The sequence below is a fragment of the Numenius arquata genome, chromosome 19 (genome assembly GCF_964106895.1).
Source record: "Numenius arquata chromosome 19, bNumArq3.hap1.1, whole genome shotgun sequence".
Taxonomy (NCBI): Eukaryota; Metazoa; Chordata; class Aves; order Charadriiformes; family Scolopacidae; genus Numenius; species Numenius arquata.
Window position 1 is genome coordinate 9,887,782 of NC_133594.1, and position 14,473 is coordinate 9,902,254.

Below are 14,473 nucleotides of genomic sequence, written 5' to 3' on the forward strand. Positions count from 1 at the left end.
TAAGCCATCTCTAGATTTGTTAAGGGGATAATTGAGGCTTCCATTTATCTTACTGGGGCCAGCCCAGCTGAAGTCCCCTTGCACATTTAGCAGAGGGTGCACTGAAGGTGTTGTACATCTTTGCTGCTCAAATATACTCTGACTCTCACATCCTTCGCACACACCTCTGGTGACAGGTCTGCTTGTCTGCCATCACACCTACAGCTACGAGTATATCCCTGGAAGCACAGAGCGGAGACAAGCCAAGGAGCCTGCATAGGACTCCCATGCCCTGATCTCCCCAGGGACCGTGCACCCCTCAGACACAACCCCCCCGTCAGACACAGGCAGGGGGCTGCCTTCACAGCCCTTTCAGCTGAACAGAGGTAAAACCCACGGGAGTTGAGGAAGAAACTCTTGTACCAGGCAGAAGCCAAGTGATAGCAGGTTGTTAAATGCGATCACCCACCGAAAGGGGATGCTCACCCCCAGTCCAAGCTGCAGAAGGGGCAACCAAGCAGCAGATTAGGCCCCTGGGATGAGCTAAAGGGGGAGATGGGGCTGGTTGCTCTGCCAGCTCCTGCACATTTCTCTTTAGCCTGTTTACAACAATCATTTTCTGCTTCTTCAGCTGAAGAGCACTGAAAAAGTACATTAGAGATCCAGGCTGCTCCGAGCTGGAGAAACAGGCAGCTACAGGCAAACCTGCCGAGGCCTGAGGGCTCCAACCAGCTTGTTCAATAGCTCTGGAACGGCAGCAAAGGGGCTGAGCGCAGAGGCAGGCAAGACAAGCCACGGAAAGTAATGGCATTTCAACCTCTCCGGAGCCAGAGGGGGTTATAGAAACACATTGAGCTGTATAATAATAATTAGAAAACAAAGCTCTTCTATTCAGATTGAAAGAGACAGAAGGGCAGACCTTTGGACAAGGATTTTGTTGTTGTGCATTAGATGAGGATAAATGCCCCCGAGCAGTACTGCAGTGCAAGAAATAAGGAGCAATAACTGCTGCCTGAGCTGAGCAACTCATCATTTTGCCATCGTGTTGGGAATCCAAACCCTCCCCAAGCTGCCGTCTCTGGCCTGATCCCCCATCTCCCCCTGCACACAGACGTGTTCCATAACCTCCTCAAGGACATACTTTCTGCAAACGCCCCAAGTACAGACACAAAATGAGGAAACTGGGTTTGGTGGAGGCCCTGTGGCTCCGCAACCACCCTGGCGTGCCCAAGGCCACCAAACAGTGTTCTCAGCAGTTAGGTGGTGCTGGTCCCTGAGACACCACAGCACCTTGGCCACATGGGACACTGTGTCTCCGACAAAGAGGACAGCGAGGGGAATAATGAGGGACTTAATCCCAGGAACCAATATTCAAGGATTTTACCAATTACCCAGTCACTGGTAATCTATCGAAAGTTAAAGGGTTCACTGAATAGACTCTTCCTTCTTTTTCCAGGTATGGCTTTTAGGAATAAGAGATGGTCTCCCCAACTCCTAGTGAGCAGATATCAACATAAAAACCCCCAGCTGACCAGCCCAGGGCATAAACCCAGCCAAGGTCCTTATCTGCCAAGAACAAATTGATGCACACACTTCATTTGCTCATTTAAGCTGGCATTCGATGAGTGTGACAGTCAGAAGAGCCACGCTAGTAAATATAATCCGATCGATGATAATATAAAGGAGTTATCAGAAAAAGCTGGGATACTTCAGCAACAAGCACTCGTCCCCTTGTGAGACACGTCTGCTGCTGCTGCCTGGGCACAAGAGGACAGTGGCACTGGGTCCCTGTGATCCCCTTTGAGCAGCTCCACTTCTACACCACAGCCCCTCCCTCGTAGCAAACATTATAACTTTGGCATAAAAGCAGCCTAAAGCCGGAGCGTGGGCTGGGATGCACCTATGGAAATGTAGCCTTTTTGCCTGCGTGCATTTTAGTCCTCTGGCTTTGGGGTGAGTTCAGGGCTCAGGCAAACCAGCTCCTCCAAAACACTGCCTGACCCACACACCACGGAACACAGCTTTCGTCCGTGCCAGGCACGACAGAGGGGCAGCATCGACCCTCTTCCCACGGGAACAACTCGGGGAGCTCCAAGCACGCCCTGTACCCAGGCACCCTCTAACTATCCATTCCCAAGGCGATGTTGCCCAGAGGGACGTCCGCAGGGGACCCCGGCCAGTCCTGGAAGTGTCGCAGAAACTTTCTTCCAGGCTCGGGGCACGGGAAGGGCGATGGGAACGCGGGGTGAGGGTCCCCCCGGGCCGGGCCCGGCTCCCCCCGCAGGGTCGCGGCGGCGGGGCGGGAGGGAAAGGGCTCCCCCCGGCTCTGCGCGGTGGGCTCCGCGCTCCCCCGGCCCCGCGGCTCCCCACGACGGCGGCACAAGGCAGCCCCCGGGGACCCCCCACCCCCACCCCGACACACACGGACCGACCCCCGCGTCCCGCCGGCGGGTACCTGTGGGCGCTGCCATCGTCGTAGACGAAGGAGCGGTTGGTGTAGCACTCGGTGCAGGCGGTCGCCCCGCCGGCCGCCCTGCCCTCCGCCGGCCCCGCCGGCTTGTAGATCCCCTGTAGGCTCCGCTCCTCGCCCGAGAAAGGCATCGGCGAAGCGGCGCGGGTGCCCGGAGAGGGGAGGCGGAGCAGAGCATGGGACCCCCGCGCTGCCGAGGGCACCGGCCGGGGGCTGCCGGCCGCGGGCAGAGCCAGAGCCGCCGTCCCGCTCCCGCTGCCGGCCGCCCATCACGGCGCGCCCCGCCGCCGCCGCCGGAGCAGCCCGCGGGCCGGCCGGGCGCTCCGCATACCGGAGAGGAGGCGGCCGCCGCGGGGGGAGCCCGGCGGGGTGCGGGCAGCAACAGGTACCGAAAAGTTGCGGGGCACCGAGCGGGAGAGGGGGGCGTCCTGCCCTACGCGCACCGGCGGAGCGGCGCGGCGGTGGCCCCGCTCGCCTCCTCCGCTCGCCCCCCGCGGCTGCGGCGCTGCCCGCCGAGGCAGCCCATGGCGCGGAGCGGCGGGAGCCGCCACCTCGCTGCTGCCTCCGCCGCCGGAGCCCCCCCCCGGCCCCCGCCCGGCCCCGCCGCTGCACCAGGGCGCCCCCTGCCGACCGCGTCCGCACACGCCGCCCCCGGCCCCCGCAGCGGCACCGCGACCCCCGCCCCCGCCCGGGCTGCGGGCACCCCTCCGTGAGCCCACCCCCGCACCGCACCGGGCGCCACCCCTCGCCCCCCCGGGCCGCCACCCGCACCTCTCCCCGGAGGGAGGATCTTGGCTTGCTGGTTTGTGGGGGTTTTTTTTGCATTTTTCCCCCTTTTTTTTCCCTGTATTTTCCTTTTTTCTCTTTTTTCTTTTCTCTTTTATTCTTTTTTCCTCTTTCACTTTTTTCCTTTTTCTTTCTTTCCTTCTTTTCCTCTTTTTTCCTTTTTAGTTTTTTCCTTATTTTCCTTTTTTCCTTTTTAGTTTTTTCCTTATTTTCCTTTTTTCCCTTTTTCTTTCAAATTTTTTATTATTATTATTTTTATTTTCTTTTATTTTCTACTGGTGATATAAATATTTGCGTTGAGCGCTGCTGCGCCTTGGGGTTGTGCAGAAAGCAAACAGGCCAGCCAAGCCCTGACCTGCTGGGGAATTCCTGTGCCGTGCTGCGCTGGCCAGGCCGGGGAACATTGATCTTCCAGGGGTGCCCTGCTGCAATAACACATCCCCACTGCGGGCATGTCCCCGCCCCAGGGACAGTTGGGGCAGCCTGGAAAGAAGCCAGCCAGCTCTGGGAAAGGGTTAATGGGACAGAGTCCATGGTGCCTTCTCTCCCCGTTAAGTTTAGCCCTGTGCCAGGAGTCAGGAGGTGCCATCCATAACGGTGTGGCCAAGCCCAAAGCGTCCCAAAGCTGTGTGCCCCCTCAGGGGGCTGGATGCAAGCGGCTGCAAACAGAGCAGCCTCCTCGCAGGCTCCCACTGTGCACCCATGGCCCACGCTGGCCCAGGGCCATGGGGGAGACCGAGCCGGCCCCATGGCGGGGGCAGCCGTGCAGCCCGTGGGGCAGCAGAGCCCGGGGGAGCAGTTCTGCCCCAGCTCTGGCACACTCCTGTCCTCTCTTACTTCTTTTTTATTTGTCTTCAAGAGTCTGTGCTGTTGCACAGGCGCTGGGGAGTTCTCCGTGTGACCCCAGGGCTGCACAGGTGAGCAGAGACCCCCAGGGAGCCCCGTCTATTACAAAGGAAACGCCCCCGTGCCTTGCGCCTCGCTCCTCTGCCAGCTCAGTCACCCGAAACACCAAAGCCCACTTCAGTCAGACCCCAGGGGAGGGTGACACCATCTGGGCCAGGCACTCGCTGCTTCCAGAGTGGCAGTTTCTCTCCAACAGCTCCAGGCAGCCCCATGTCCCCCGCTGCCCCCCACCCCCTGCACACCCCCACGGTTGCTCCCGGGAGCCCCAGCCCTCGCGTGATGCATCGGCACCCGGTGCCCGTTCGCTGCCACAGCCTCCAGCTCCAGAGGAAAGTGCCCACTCAGATGCGCTGGGGTTTACGCTTCTCACTAGGACCTGAGACTTTGTTTCTCCCGCAGCATCGCTTCCTCCTCCTCCTCCTCTCTCTCCATATGGACTCTCCTACACTAGGAGTCATTTGAGAGAAAAACAATTAATACTCCCCATGCAATCCATCCCTGTGATACTTCCCGACCCATCATGCTTTTAAGTAGGAAAGTTATTCTTCATTCACTAATTGCCTCCCGTTATCGGGTGCAAAATGTTAACGTGCAGCTCTGCGAGGAGAGGGGTGGGTGGCACAGCAGCGTATTCACAGGCTAGGTGATAACACAGGCGTGGAGGAGGAATTATTTAAAACAGTAACAGTGGGGGTGGGGACAGTGAGAAAAGAGAAATGAAAAATGAAGGAGAAAGAGCCAGAAGAAGAGAACATCCCCATCCAAATGCTGCAGCTTGAGCAGCGAGGTCAGCCTGGTCCCACCCACCCACCACCCTGGAGATGCCACCGGTGATGGACCAACCTGGAGACGTGCCTGGAAGGGTGCTGATCCCTCCCCGGTCCCACTGGAGAGCAGGGGGGATGCTGAGGCACTTGCTGGGACCCCACCTGAGAAAGGAGAGCCCCTGCCTGGGGACCACTCCCAGCTCCGGCACAGATCAGCCACGCTGGACTTGCAGCCTTTGCTTCCTCTCCTGCTAAATGAGTACAAGAGGATGTTCCATAACGAAACACTTTAAAACCTGTAGTTAACAGAATAACAAGCAAAATACTTTCCTTCCTTCCACATTGGTCGTTTTATTCTTGCCCTGTTATTATTTAACTCCAGAAAGTATTTCAGGGCATAGTGTGTATTGTAAAACAGAACGACCAGAGGATGGGTGCTTATTTATGCTTTGACACCGGCTATCGGGGGAGCAGTGTTGGCCCCCAGGGTTGAGCTTGGTTGTTCTTCCTCTGTCTTTCGGCAGCCCGCAGTCTGATTTTGTCCTAAACTCAAGGTAGGAGCCCGGAGGGTTGGATGTATTTGGGAGCTGAGTGCCTGTGGGAAAGATGGACATTCAGGCCAGGGTCCAGATTTCTACTCTCTCATGGTGCTGGGCAAGACCATTTCACACTCTCCCATCAGATAACTGGCTGTGCTGGAGCCCAGAGGGGCTGATCCAGTCTTCCCATCCCTTCCCTGGCACACAGAGGGGGGGTCATCCCACCCTGGCCAGCCCCAGGACCATCTGACCTCCAGGAAGGCATTTGTGGATACTGAGATCACTATATCTCCCTCCCTTGGCACTCCTTTCCTGTGGCTTCCCCGCATGCCGCCTCGCTCATTAGTCAGCTGCACCCCCTCCTCCTAACAAGGATTTGTCTGACTGCAGCTTCCAGCCGCAGCAAAGCCTGCCTCTTCCCACTAGATCGAGTCTGCTTTTATCCTGCGCTTTATCCTCATGAAAACATACCGCAACACAAAACACCTCTTCCTTTTCTTCGTGAAAAGCGAGGCAAGCTGAGTGTTCTCCCTCCTCCCCAAGGCTTTGGGAATTCTGGAGGTTCTCCTCGCTCTCCTGTTTACATCTGCTCATCTGAGCACTGACCAGAGATGCTGCCCTTCCCCTCTGCCTCTACCCTTCCAAGAACAATAGCAGTAAACTTCACTTCTCTTTGGAAACTCTTTTAGGTCTCTGAGGTCCCAGCCAGCACTACTTTGTGATAAAGAGTTTTTCTTCCCAGCTGCCATGGTTTAACATCATCTTTAAGCATCAATATATTGCAGGTGCTCAGCCTCTCAGCCCCAGAGATGCCTCAGGTGTGGGGCAGGGTGCTGTGGGTGCTTGGGGCTGTCACACCTGCCCTGTGACCCCCAAAGCTGTGGGGGGAAGGCAGGGCAGCGCTCTCAGCAGAGGCACCATTTGGCATCTCGGGGACATGGGTCTGGGTGAGCTGGTCCTTCCTGCCCTCAGCTGTAACACTCGACAGAATGCCATCGACGCTACAATTCCTTCTTTCCCAACAGTTTCACCTCGTTAAGTCTATTCCCACTTGCAAACATCGTCAGTGTGGACTGAATTTAATCAAAGCTGAGCTTGGTTCAAGGCTCCAAGCGCTTCAGATGGTGTGTGTGTCGAACAAATTTCACATGAAATCTCAATTTGCCAGGCACAAATACAGCCTGCGCCCGCCTTCGGGGGGCGAAAGGGCAAGGCAAAGCAATCTGCATGGCACACCGTGAAAACTAATAACAAGGGGAAAGCTTCTGGTCAACCGCAAAATAGGCAACTTTTCTGTGAAGTTGACATCTTGGCGGGGAAACAAACTTACGGGGACCAGCTTGGCCCGAGGGCTGGAGCCCTGTGGCCTCGCAACTCGGCATTTTTCACACGCTCCTGCTCTCTCCCTCCAGTTTACATTCAGCTCAATATTTCGGAGGCTGAATGCAGCCCTTCCAGAATGCACAGAGGGTTTAAGCTGTCTTTATCAAGAAACATAGCGGTAGTTAGTTGTCAAAGCTGTCGTTAAACTCCAGAAGTAATAATCAAACATACCCATAGAAAAAGATTGAGCTCTGTAACTTCCGAGACTGATGTATGCAAAGAAAAAATGAATGCTAGAAAATTGGCTATAAAACCATGTTTTTAACTTAGTCAACTGAGCCATTAAATAGGAAGAAAAGACATCCTCGTTTGCGTGCCAGGAGTGGCTGATCTATTTGTCTCGGGTGTCAGCGCTACAGTTTGTTGGTTTAAGTTTTCTACTTATGTGCAACACCCAAAGGGATGTTAAATATCAAAACCCAAACGAAATGCACACTGTGTAGCTCTTACAAAGCCTCCTCTTCCATCATCTCCCAAGCCTCGTGGAGAACTTAAGGTGAAGAATTGCCTGCAAAAGCTGAATCATATCTTCAAGCAAAAACATTGCTATTAGGTGACTAAGACCTAAACAATTGTCTTCCTTTATTTATTGCAACCGATGCTGTTATTAAAAACCAGACGAGTCCCTTCCCAGCCCCTCGCGGTGTCGGGTCTGTGTGCGCTGGTGAAACACGGCAAAAGGCAGGTTATAAATAGAAAGGACCCTTTGGGCAGGGTCCAAAACACGGGGAAGGTGCTTTGTGCTCCCAGGAGCATCCCCGCTGGGGACCTGGCAGAACCCTGTGGTCAGCAGAGGGTGCCTTGTGACAGGGGTCATCTCTGACCCTTAAAATAAGACAAGCGGCTGCGTGATGGCACAGGGAATTCCTCAGGAAAGAAGCCGTTGTGCGAGGAAAATCGCCTGCCGACGGGTGGGCTACACAAACAGGATCTGGCGTGTTTCTGGAGCAGGAGTCGAGTGAAGGTCTGAAATCCTGCCTGCAGGAATCAACCCGGCTTTTGGGAAAAGCCTGGGAGAGGGGGGACTGTGATGAGGATGGAGAGGAGTGTCCACCCTGCAGAGACAGACAGTGCATGGCACAGAGTGACCGCACGGACACCTGGGGCAGGCAGAGCTTGGACTTCTATATTGGAGAAACCAATTTTCGTTGGTTTTCTCTGATAAACCCCATCCGCCCGCACCATCGCCTGAGAACGGTGCGTCATCCAAAGCCTTCACATTTTCACGAAGCGGAGTCGAGCAGAACTGAAACAAGCCGGGCTCTGCTCCCCCCTTCCAAATGTTCTCAGCATCGGGAGGGAAGCCAGGAGGCTTTAGAAGACATTTTAAGGAGCTGTTGGGTACGGCTTCTCCCCTGCAGCACATTGCACCACGGCTGCCCACCCCACAGCATCGGCTCCGGGCTTGTCCTGCCCAACAGCATCTCCCACTGCCCTCCATGCATCTCTGCTTTTATCTTTGGATATCACAGGAGTTCAGGGCCCTGTCCTCTCTGAAAAATCAAGCCCAAGTGTCCTTCAGTCTAAACACTCACTGTTCATATAGTAGATGAAGTTGTCTACAGCATTATAGGCACATCCCTGCTCCAGTTATGAGGTTTGCTTGAACGTAAAATTTAAGGAAAACGTGAAAACATCTTAGGTAAAGCAAATTATAGCCCTGTAGCTCAGGAAAACCTGCTTTCCTGGTTGGTTCCCTAATTTACACCCACAAGATGTTTTGGGGTTTAAGTGAAGCTGTAGGAACAGCACTCCTTTCTCCAGACTGGCCTGACTTCAGTCACCCCGGGGATCCTGAATTCATCCTTCTCCTAGAAAGTCTTGGATCTCTCTGGGAGTGAGGTTTGTGCTGAATGTGTTTGACTTTACCCATCTGAAAAGCAAGATAAGGTCATACGTAAGCAGCTGCATGCTACGCTTGCCTGGAGCCTGGGCTTCAAAGGCGATGGAGGGATCACCCCCAGGCAAACTGCCCGAAACCGAGAGGGTTTGTGGCACTCCAGATCAGATATTTACCCTTCAGCAGTCATTTCATGTCTGTTCCTCCTCGGCTTTCCCCCACGGGACTCAGCCAGGCTCTTCAGACAAACAAAACCCTGCTTCAGAGAGCTGCCCGCGCCCCGGCTGCGGTTGTATAGTGTTAAACTTATATATGTGATAATCGGCGACTGTTTGAAGTTCCTGCTGCCACCACAAAGCAGTGCTGAAGAAATGACTTCAGAAGTGCTGCAAGCACCACGCTGTGCGTAATTGCAACAGGGATGATACACATGTGGGTTTTATTATTATTCTAAAAACGCACAATTGGGAAAGACAATATTTTTAATGGAAGTGGTTCCAAATGCTAGTATTTATTTGCTTATTAAATGGTTTAGCTGGAGACAGAGCATCTTCAAAGGAGGAATTTTTTTCCCAGATTGGATATCTAGGGCTATAGTGCTATATTATTATACATGAAAAATATTTCTGTATTAGCTTTTTATTTCAGAGACCACATTTAACTGACATTTCCCATGCTGACAGCTTGCCAGGCTTCAAAGCACGACTTCTGCAAGGACTACAACGGTTGTGAGGTCGGTCCAGATGAAGCTGTAGCCCAGCTGACACACAAGCTCTGTGAAAGGAGTTTTTCCCCTTTTTTAGAGATCCTAAAGCCGAGGTCTGCACTGGGACACGTGCTGTGTGTGTTTGGACTGTCTTTCAGAGGGGCACGATGCACTTCCAAGCTGTGACCACATTTTGGGGACCTGGTTTCTTCTGTAATTCCAGCTACTCCCTACATCAATGCAGATTTCCCAACACACGTGGCAAAGATCTCCCCCCAGTGCTGCAGAGCCAGGGGCAGGCACTGGGAGAGCTGAGGGGCTCAGCCAGAGCTGGGGGATTTGCCCTTGGTCACCCCAAGCCAGAAATCAAAGCTATTCTTCATTTCCCTGGGATGTTTGGATCATACAGGTTCCCCAGAGGATGCTCCAGTGAGGGTTGCAATGGTCAGAGCATCTCACCCTGGGAAGGCACAAAGCTATGGCAAACCACAGCAACACTGCCTTCTCCTTGCACCCTTTCACTCAAGGATGCAGTAACAGAAATGGACCCTTACCTATAAGAAATCTTTTCAAAATTAAAAAAAATATTACTATCTCTCTGCTCTGACACAGAGGCTTGAGTTCCCATGCTCGTGCTGATGAAGGCTGATACCTCCCACCACAATTTGCCCATCAAACAGCATCACTGCCATCACCGCCCCCTCCACCTGCCCTCCCCAGGGGGCTGGTGAGGACCCGCAAAGCCCTTCTACCCCCTTCGGTGCTCCACAGGCCCCTCAGCTAACGTACCCGCTGCCAAACCCAACTCTCTCCCCTGCTGACACCTCCATCCTGTTTGTGGTGTCTTTGGCACTCCCCCCTCCAGCACTTCCAGTCCCCCGCGGCTCCCCGGCCCCCTCAGCTCCAGCGCAGCCCACGGCTCTGCCAACATTAACACGCGGAGCATCCGGCACAGCTGAGGCCACTGCCAAAGGGGTGTCCAGGGGTAGATCATCACAGCTCTTCACCAGGACACGCAACCACTACAAACCCATAAATCCTTACAGTCATTTAAAACCAGAGTGATGTGCTGCCGGAAAGCAAAAGAACATCATCACAGCTCGTTAGGGTTCACATCCCCACTTCAGTAAACGGATGCTGGAAGGGCAAGACGTTGGGGACAGACAAAAATGTCCCCAGCTTCCTGGCCACAGGCGCTCTGGCTGAGCACTGTCAGCTCTCCCTGCACAGCCCCTTCTTTGTGCCTTGCTCTCAGGGGCCAACTGAAAACACGCCTGGTACCAAACGATGCCCTGGGCTTCCCTGGCTGCAGAAGCCATCGAGCAAGCCAAGTGAGGTGCCTGGCCCGGAGCGGGGTCACGGCTCCCGCAGCTCCAGCCCCAGCACAGGGAAAACCTCTCCATACCCCTCTCCCTGCTCCCTGTGCACTGGAGACCAGTCTTTTTTCAGTGGTGCCCAGGGACAGGACAAGAGGGAACGGGCACAAACTGGAACATGAGAAGTTCCATCTAAACATGAGGAGGAACTTCTTTCCTGTGAGGGTGGCAGAGCCCTGGAACAGGCTGCCCAGAGAGGTGGTGGAGTCTCCTTCTCTGGAGACATTCAAACCCTGCCTGGACACGTTCCTGTGGGACCTGCTCTGGGTGGACCTGCTTGGGCAGGGGGTTGGATTAGATGATCTCCAGAGGTCCCTTCCAACTCCATATCACTCTGTGATTCTGTGAGACAGCCTGGACCAGCACCGCCCACCTTCTCCGGACATCCTCCACATCCACAGGGACCCCACACAAGGCAAATCCACAAATTCAGGCACCAAACCTCCATCTCGGGAGATGCAGAGTGCTCAGTGCAGGGGTGAACTGCCCTGGATGGGGGAAACAATACCAAAATGGCACAGCTGGAAAAAACACACCGCCAGCCCCAGCACAGCTTCACAGTGGTACCCAAGGACCCCTTTTACCAGTGAACTCCAGCAGTTGCTTTACTTCTTTGTTTCTCAGAGACCCAACCCCGAGTGTCAGAAACAATAAAGGGAAAGGCTAGAGTTTGGTTTGCTTTGTGTTTTATGTGGCTGCAACACGATCATCCCCCCGGGATCATCTTTCCTCCCCGCAGGCAGGTGAGGTGGAAGCCACCGCCTCTGGGTACCGGGCAGTAACTGGATCCTGCAGACCCAGATACAGCCTCTGCCGGGGAGCAACTGCCTCCGACGTTACCACAGACCCTGCTGGGGGGAGAACTCCCACCGCCATGCAGGTAAGTGCTCCGGCTCGAGGCTTTCCCTTTGGCTTCTTATCCTGCCTGCTTTCATACGGTGTTGTCAGGCCAAGCACCAAAGGCTCTCCTTCGAGGACACATACTAACACTACAGGTCCTCATTAGCATCTCAGGTCTTCAGTAACAGCTTGAAAACAGTCAGAAAATATTAATAGTGAGTTATTCCTCAGTATTTCCACACATGGGTGTGCGGAAAGGAGCCTTCTAAACTACATCGTGGTGATGTTCTCCTCAGCTTGGGATCTCACTGTGCCACAAGGAGCAGGGCTGCTTAAGTGTCTAGGAGGAAAAGAGCCTTACACTAATAATACAAAGACCACAGTCTGAAAGTCATGATTGTTTCCATGAATATATTATAAGATTAAGGAAAACCTTTCTGTTCCAGTAGCAAGAGAATTCACTGTCCGCATCTTCTCTTCTCCAGCTGACCCCCTGCAGGCTCCGGACTCACCAGTGGTGCTTCATCCTCTTTAATGTCTTGCTTTTCCACATGCTGCTTTTTGGAGCGGATTTACTGGAGGAATACTTCCTGCGGTCATTACCGCTTTCCTACACCGACGCAAAGGCTCTCGAAATCAGGGAGAGGGCCAGGAAGCTGGATATGGATCCTCTGAAGGCCAATCTCTCTTACGCTGTCAGCAGCGCAGCAACGTGCTCCGATAAAGAGATATTTTTACTCATTCTTGTCTGCAGTAGCCCAGAAAACAGGACAAGGCGCAACGTGATCAGGCAGACATGGGGCAACGCGACAGACGCCAGGGGTTACGCCGTCCTTACCCGGTTTGCTTTAGGAAAGCCGGCGTCGGTAACCACCCAGCTGGAGATCGATGAAGAGTCTCAAAAGCACAGAGACATTATCGAAGGCAGTTTCATCGACTCTCCCGAGACGCAGACCCAGAAGATGGTGATGAGCGTGGAGTGGGCAGTGACTTTCTGTCCCCAGGCAAGGTATATTCTCAAAGCAGACGAAGACGTGTTTGTCGGTGTTCCCAGCCTGGCCGGATACTTGCTCGGCTTAACACAGCTGGAGGACGTGTACATGGGGAGGGTCGTCCATCAAGCAGTGCCCGACAGAGACCCCGCAAGCCCTGGCTTTGTTCCCACCCATCGATACGCCGAAGAGTTTTACCCCGATTACTGCGAAGGGAGCGCTTTCGTCATGTCCCAGGATGTCGCCCGCAAGGTCTACGTGGCATCAGAGGAGGTGCCACTTTCGGTGCCCCCCGATACCTTCGTTGGAATCTGCGCTAAGAGAGCTGGCATCACTCCCATCCACAGCTCTCGGTTTTCCGGGGAAAAGCACATCAGCTACAATCGATGCTGCTATAAATTCATTTTCACCTCTTCCAACATGAAAGAGGACGAGTTATTTAAAGACTGGAAGGAAACAAGCGCTGACAAAGACTGCTCGTTACTGGAAACTTACTACGGTCTGGTGTCCTGCAGGGTTTTGAGCTATATCGATAAGTTCAAACAGTTTAACTTCGATAGAATTAAAAACGAGGTTTTTCATTTTGCCGATTAAGATTTAACTTTTGTGGAGAAAGCCTGAATTTTCTGGTACCGGCTGTTTTATCCTGTTAACATTTAGTAATAACAATCTCTTCAACAGCAAATGAATCCTCAGCGCTATGGTGTGTCACTGTCACTGTCAGCAGCAGAACTGGATGTCCCCTGGCTACAGAAGTACCTCCAAGCGCATGCATCCAGGTTAAAAAAAAAAAAAAAAAGAAAAAAAAAAAAGGAGTATTCCAATAAACTGTGTCTGCATCCAGTGTTTTCCACACTTTTGAAGTCCTCTACCTCACGCCAAAACTCCTATATATTTTTTTATCCAAGTGAGGCATCACCTACTCCCAAAGGATTTTGTAACGCAGGGGAATCTTTCTGTCCACAAAAGGGAGCCACTTCTGAGTGGCTTTTTTGGTACCAGTGAAGGCACAGCACAGGTCGGAGTGGGAACAGACACTGAGCCATCACGGGCACTGCTTTGGTAAACGGCCCAGGGAGATCCTAGGCAAGAAACCCAACTTCTCTGTTAAAGAACCTTGTATTTCTGTCACTCACAGTATCAGAGAAACACTGACAGGAGCAGCTCAACACCACAACGTGCTGGAGAACAGGAGTCAGAGCAGATTCACCAGCAACCTGGTAACACCAGCCTTACTCACGATGTAAGAATTCCCCAAACTAGGAACCAGCCACAGAACACAACCCCAGTCCCGCCTGCGTCCTCTGGATTCACTTGACCACATCAGCTCTTCCAGCAGCAGGAACTGGAGAGATTGGTTCAAGTTGTGATGGGCACACACGGGAAGAGACACACGGACACCTTCGAGGGTCCAGCTACTCCCCGGCTGTGACAGGAGGAACCAGAGTGTGCTCTGAAGGATCCACAGTGCCGTTACGCTGCTTGTGAAGCAGGGTCAAATGAGGAGGTTTGGGAGTTTGTTTGGGTTTTTGTTTGGTTTTTTTTAAACAAAGTTCATCAAGTTTAGCACTTCACCTCAACTCTCATTCTTCATCATTCCATTCCCGTTCCATCCTCAATTATCTCCTACTTCACAGGCAAAAGGACAGGGACAACGCGCTTAAATGTCTCCATTCCATATAAGATACACCAGCAGCAGCATGTAAACCGTACAGCAACACAGGGGAGGGGTAGGGAACTACATGTGAGTAGTAAGGGGTAAGCGTCTGATCAATTAATCAGAACATCGAGCTCAAAGCTCAACAAAATAAAGCATATGTGCATATATAAAAAAAATCCCCTTGTTTGGCATCTCTGTGTATTCTGAAATATTGTATTTGGCAAATGTA

General features: G+C 53.2%; 2 protein-coding genes across 2 annotated transcripts in view; one reads left to right on the forward strand and one right to left on the reverse strand.

Annotated features, from left to right (window-relative positions):
* Positions 1-2,580, reverse strand: part of KCNT1 (potassium sodium-activated channel subfamily T member 1) — an 87,460-nt gene extending 84,880 nt beyond the window's left edge. The window contains exon 1 of the mRNA XM_074161067.1: positions 2,435-2,580. Coding sequence (XP_074017168.1) covers positions 2,435-2,580 — 146 coding nt within the window. The remainder of the gene's footprint in view (positions 1-2,434) is intronic.
* Positions 2,581-8,775: 6,195 nt separating this feature from the next.
* On the forward strand, positions 8,776-13,178 carry B3GALT9 (beta-1,3-galactosyltransferase 9). The gene is made up of 3 exons (XM_074161395.1): positions 8,776-8,817; positions 11,492-11,632; positions 12,078-13,178. Exons 1-3 carry the CDS (start codon positions 8,776-8,778, stop codon positions 13,176-13,178), a joined length of 1,284 nt encoding a protein of 427 aa, XP_074017496.1.
* Positions 13,179-14,473: the final 1,295 nt, after the last annotated feature.

Excerpts from the sequence above, each read along its gene's own strand:
- B3GALT9 (XM_074161395.1), top strand. The coding sequence starts at position 8,776 with ATGGAGGGATCACCCCCAGGCAAACTGCCCGAAACCGAGAGG. Across the intron at positions 8,818-11,491 it reads AACTGCCCGAAACCGAGAGG|GCAGGTGAGGTGGAAGCCAC; the intron begins GTTTGTGGCACT and ends TCCTCCCCGCAG. Across the intron at positions 11,633-12,077 it reads GAACTCCCACCGCCATGCAG|CTGACCCCCTGCAGGCTCCG; the intron begins GTAAGTGCTCCG and ends TCTCTTCTCCAG.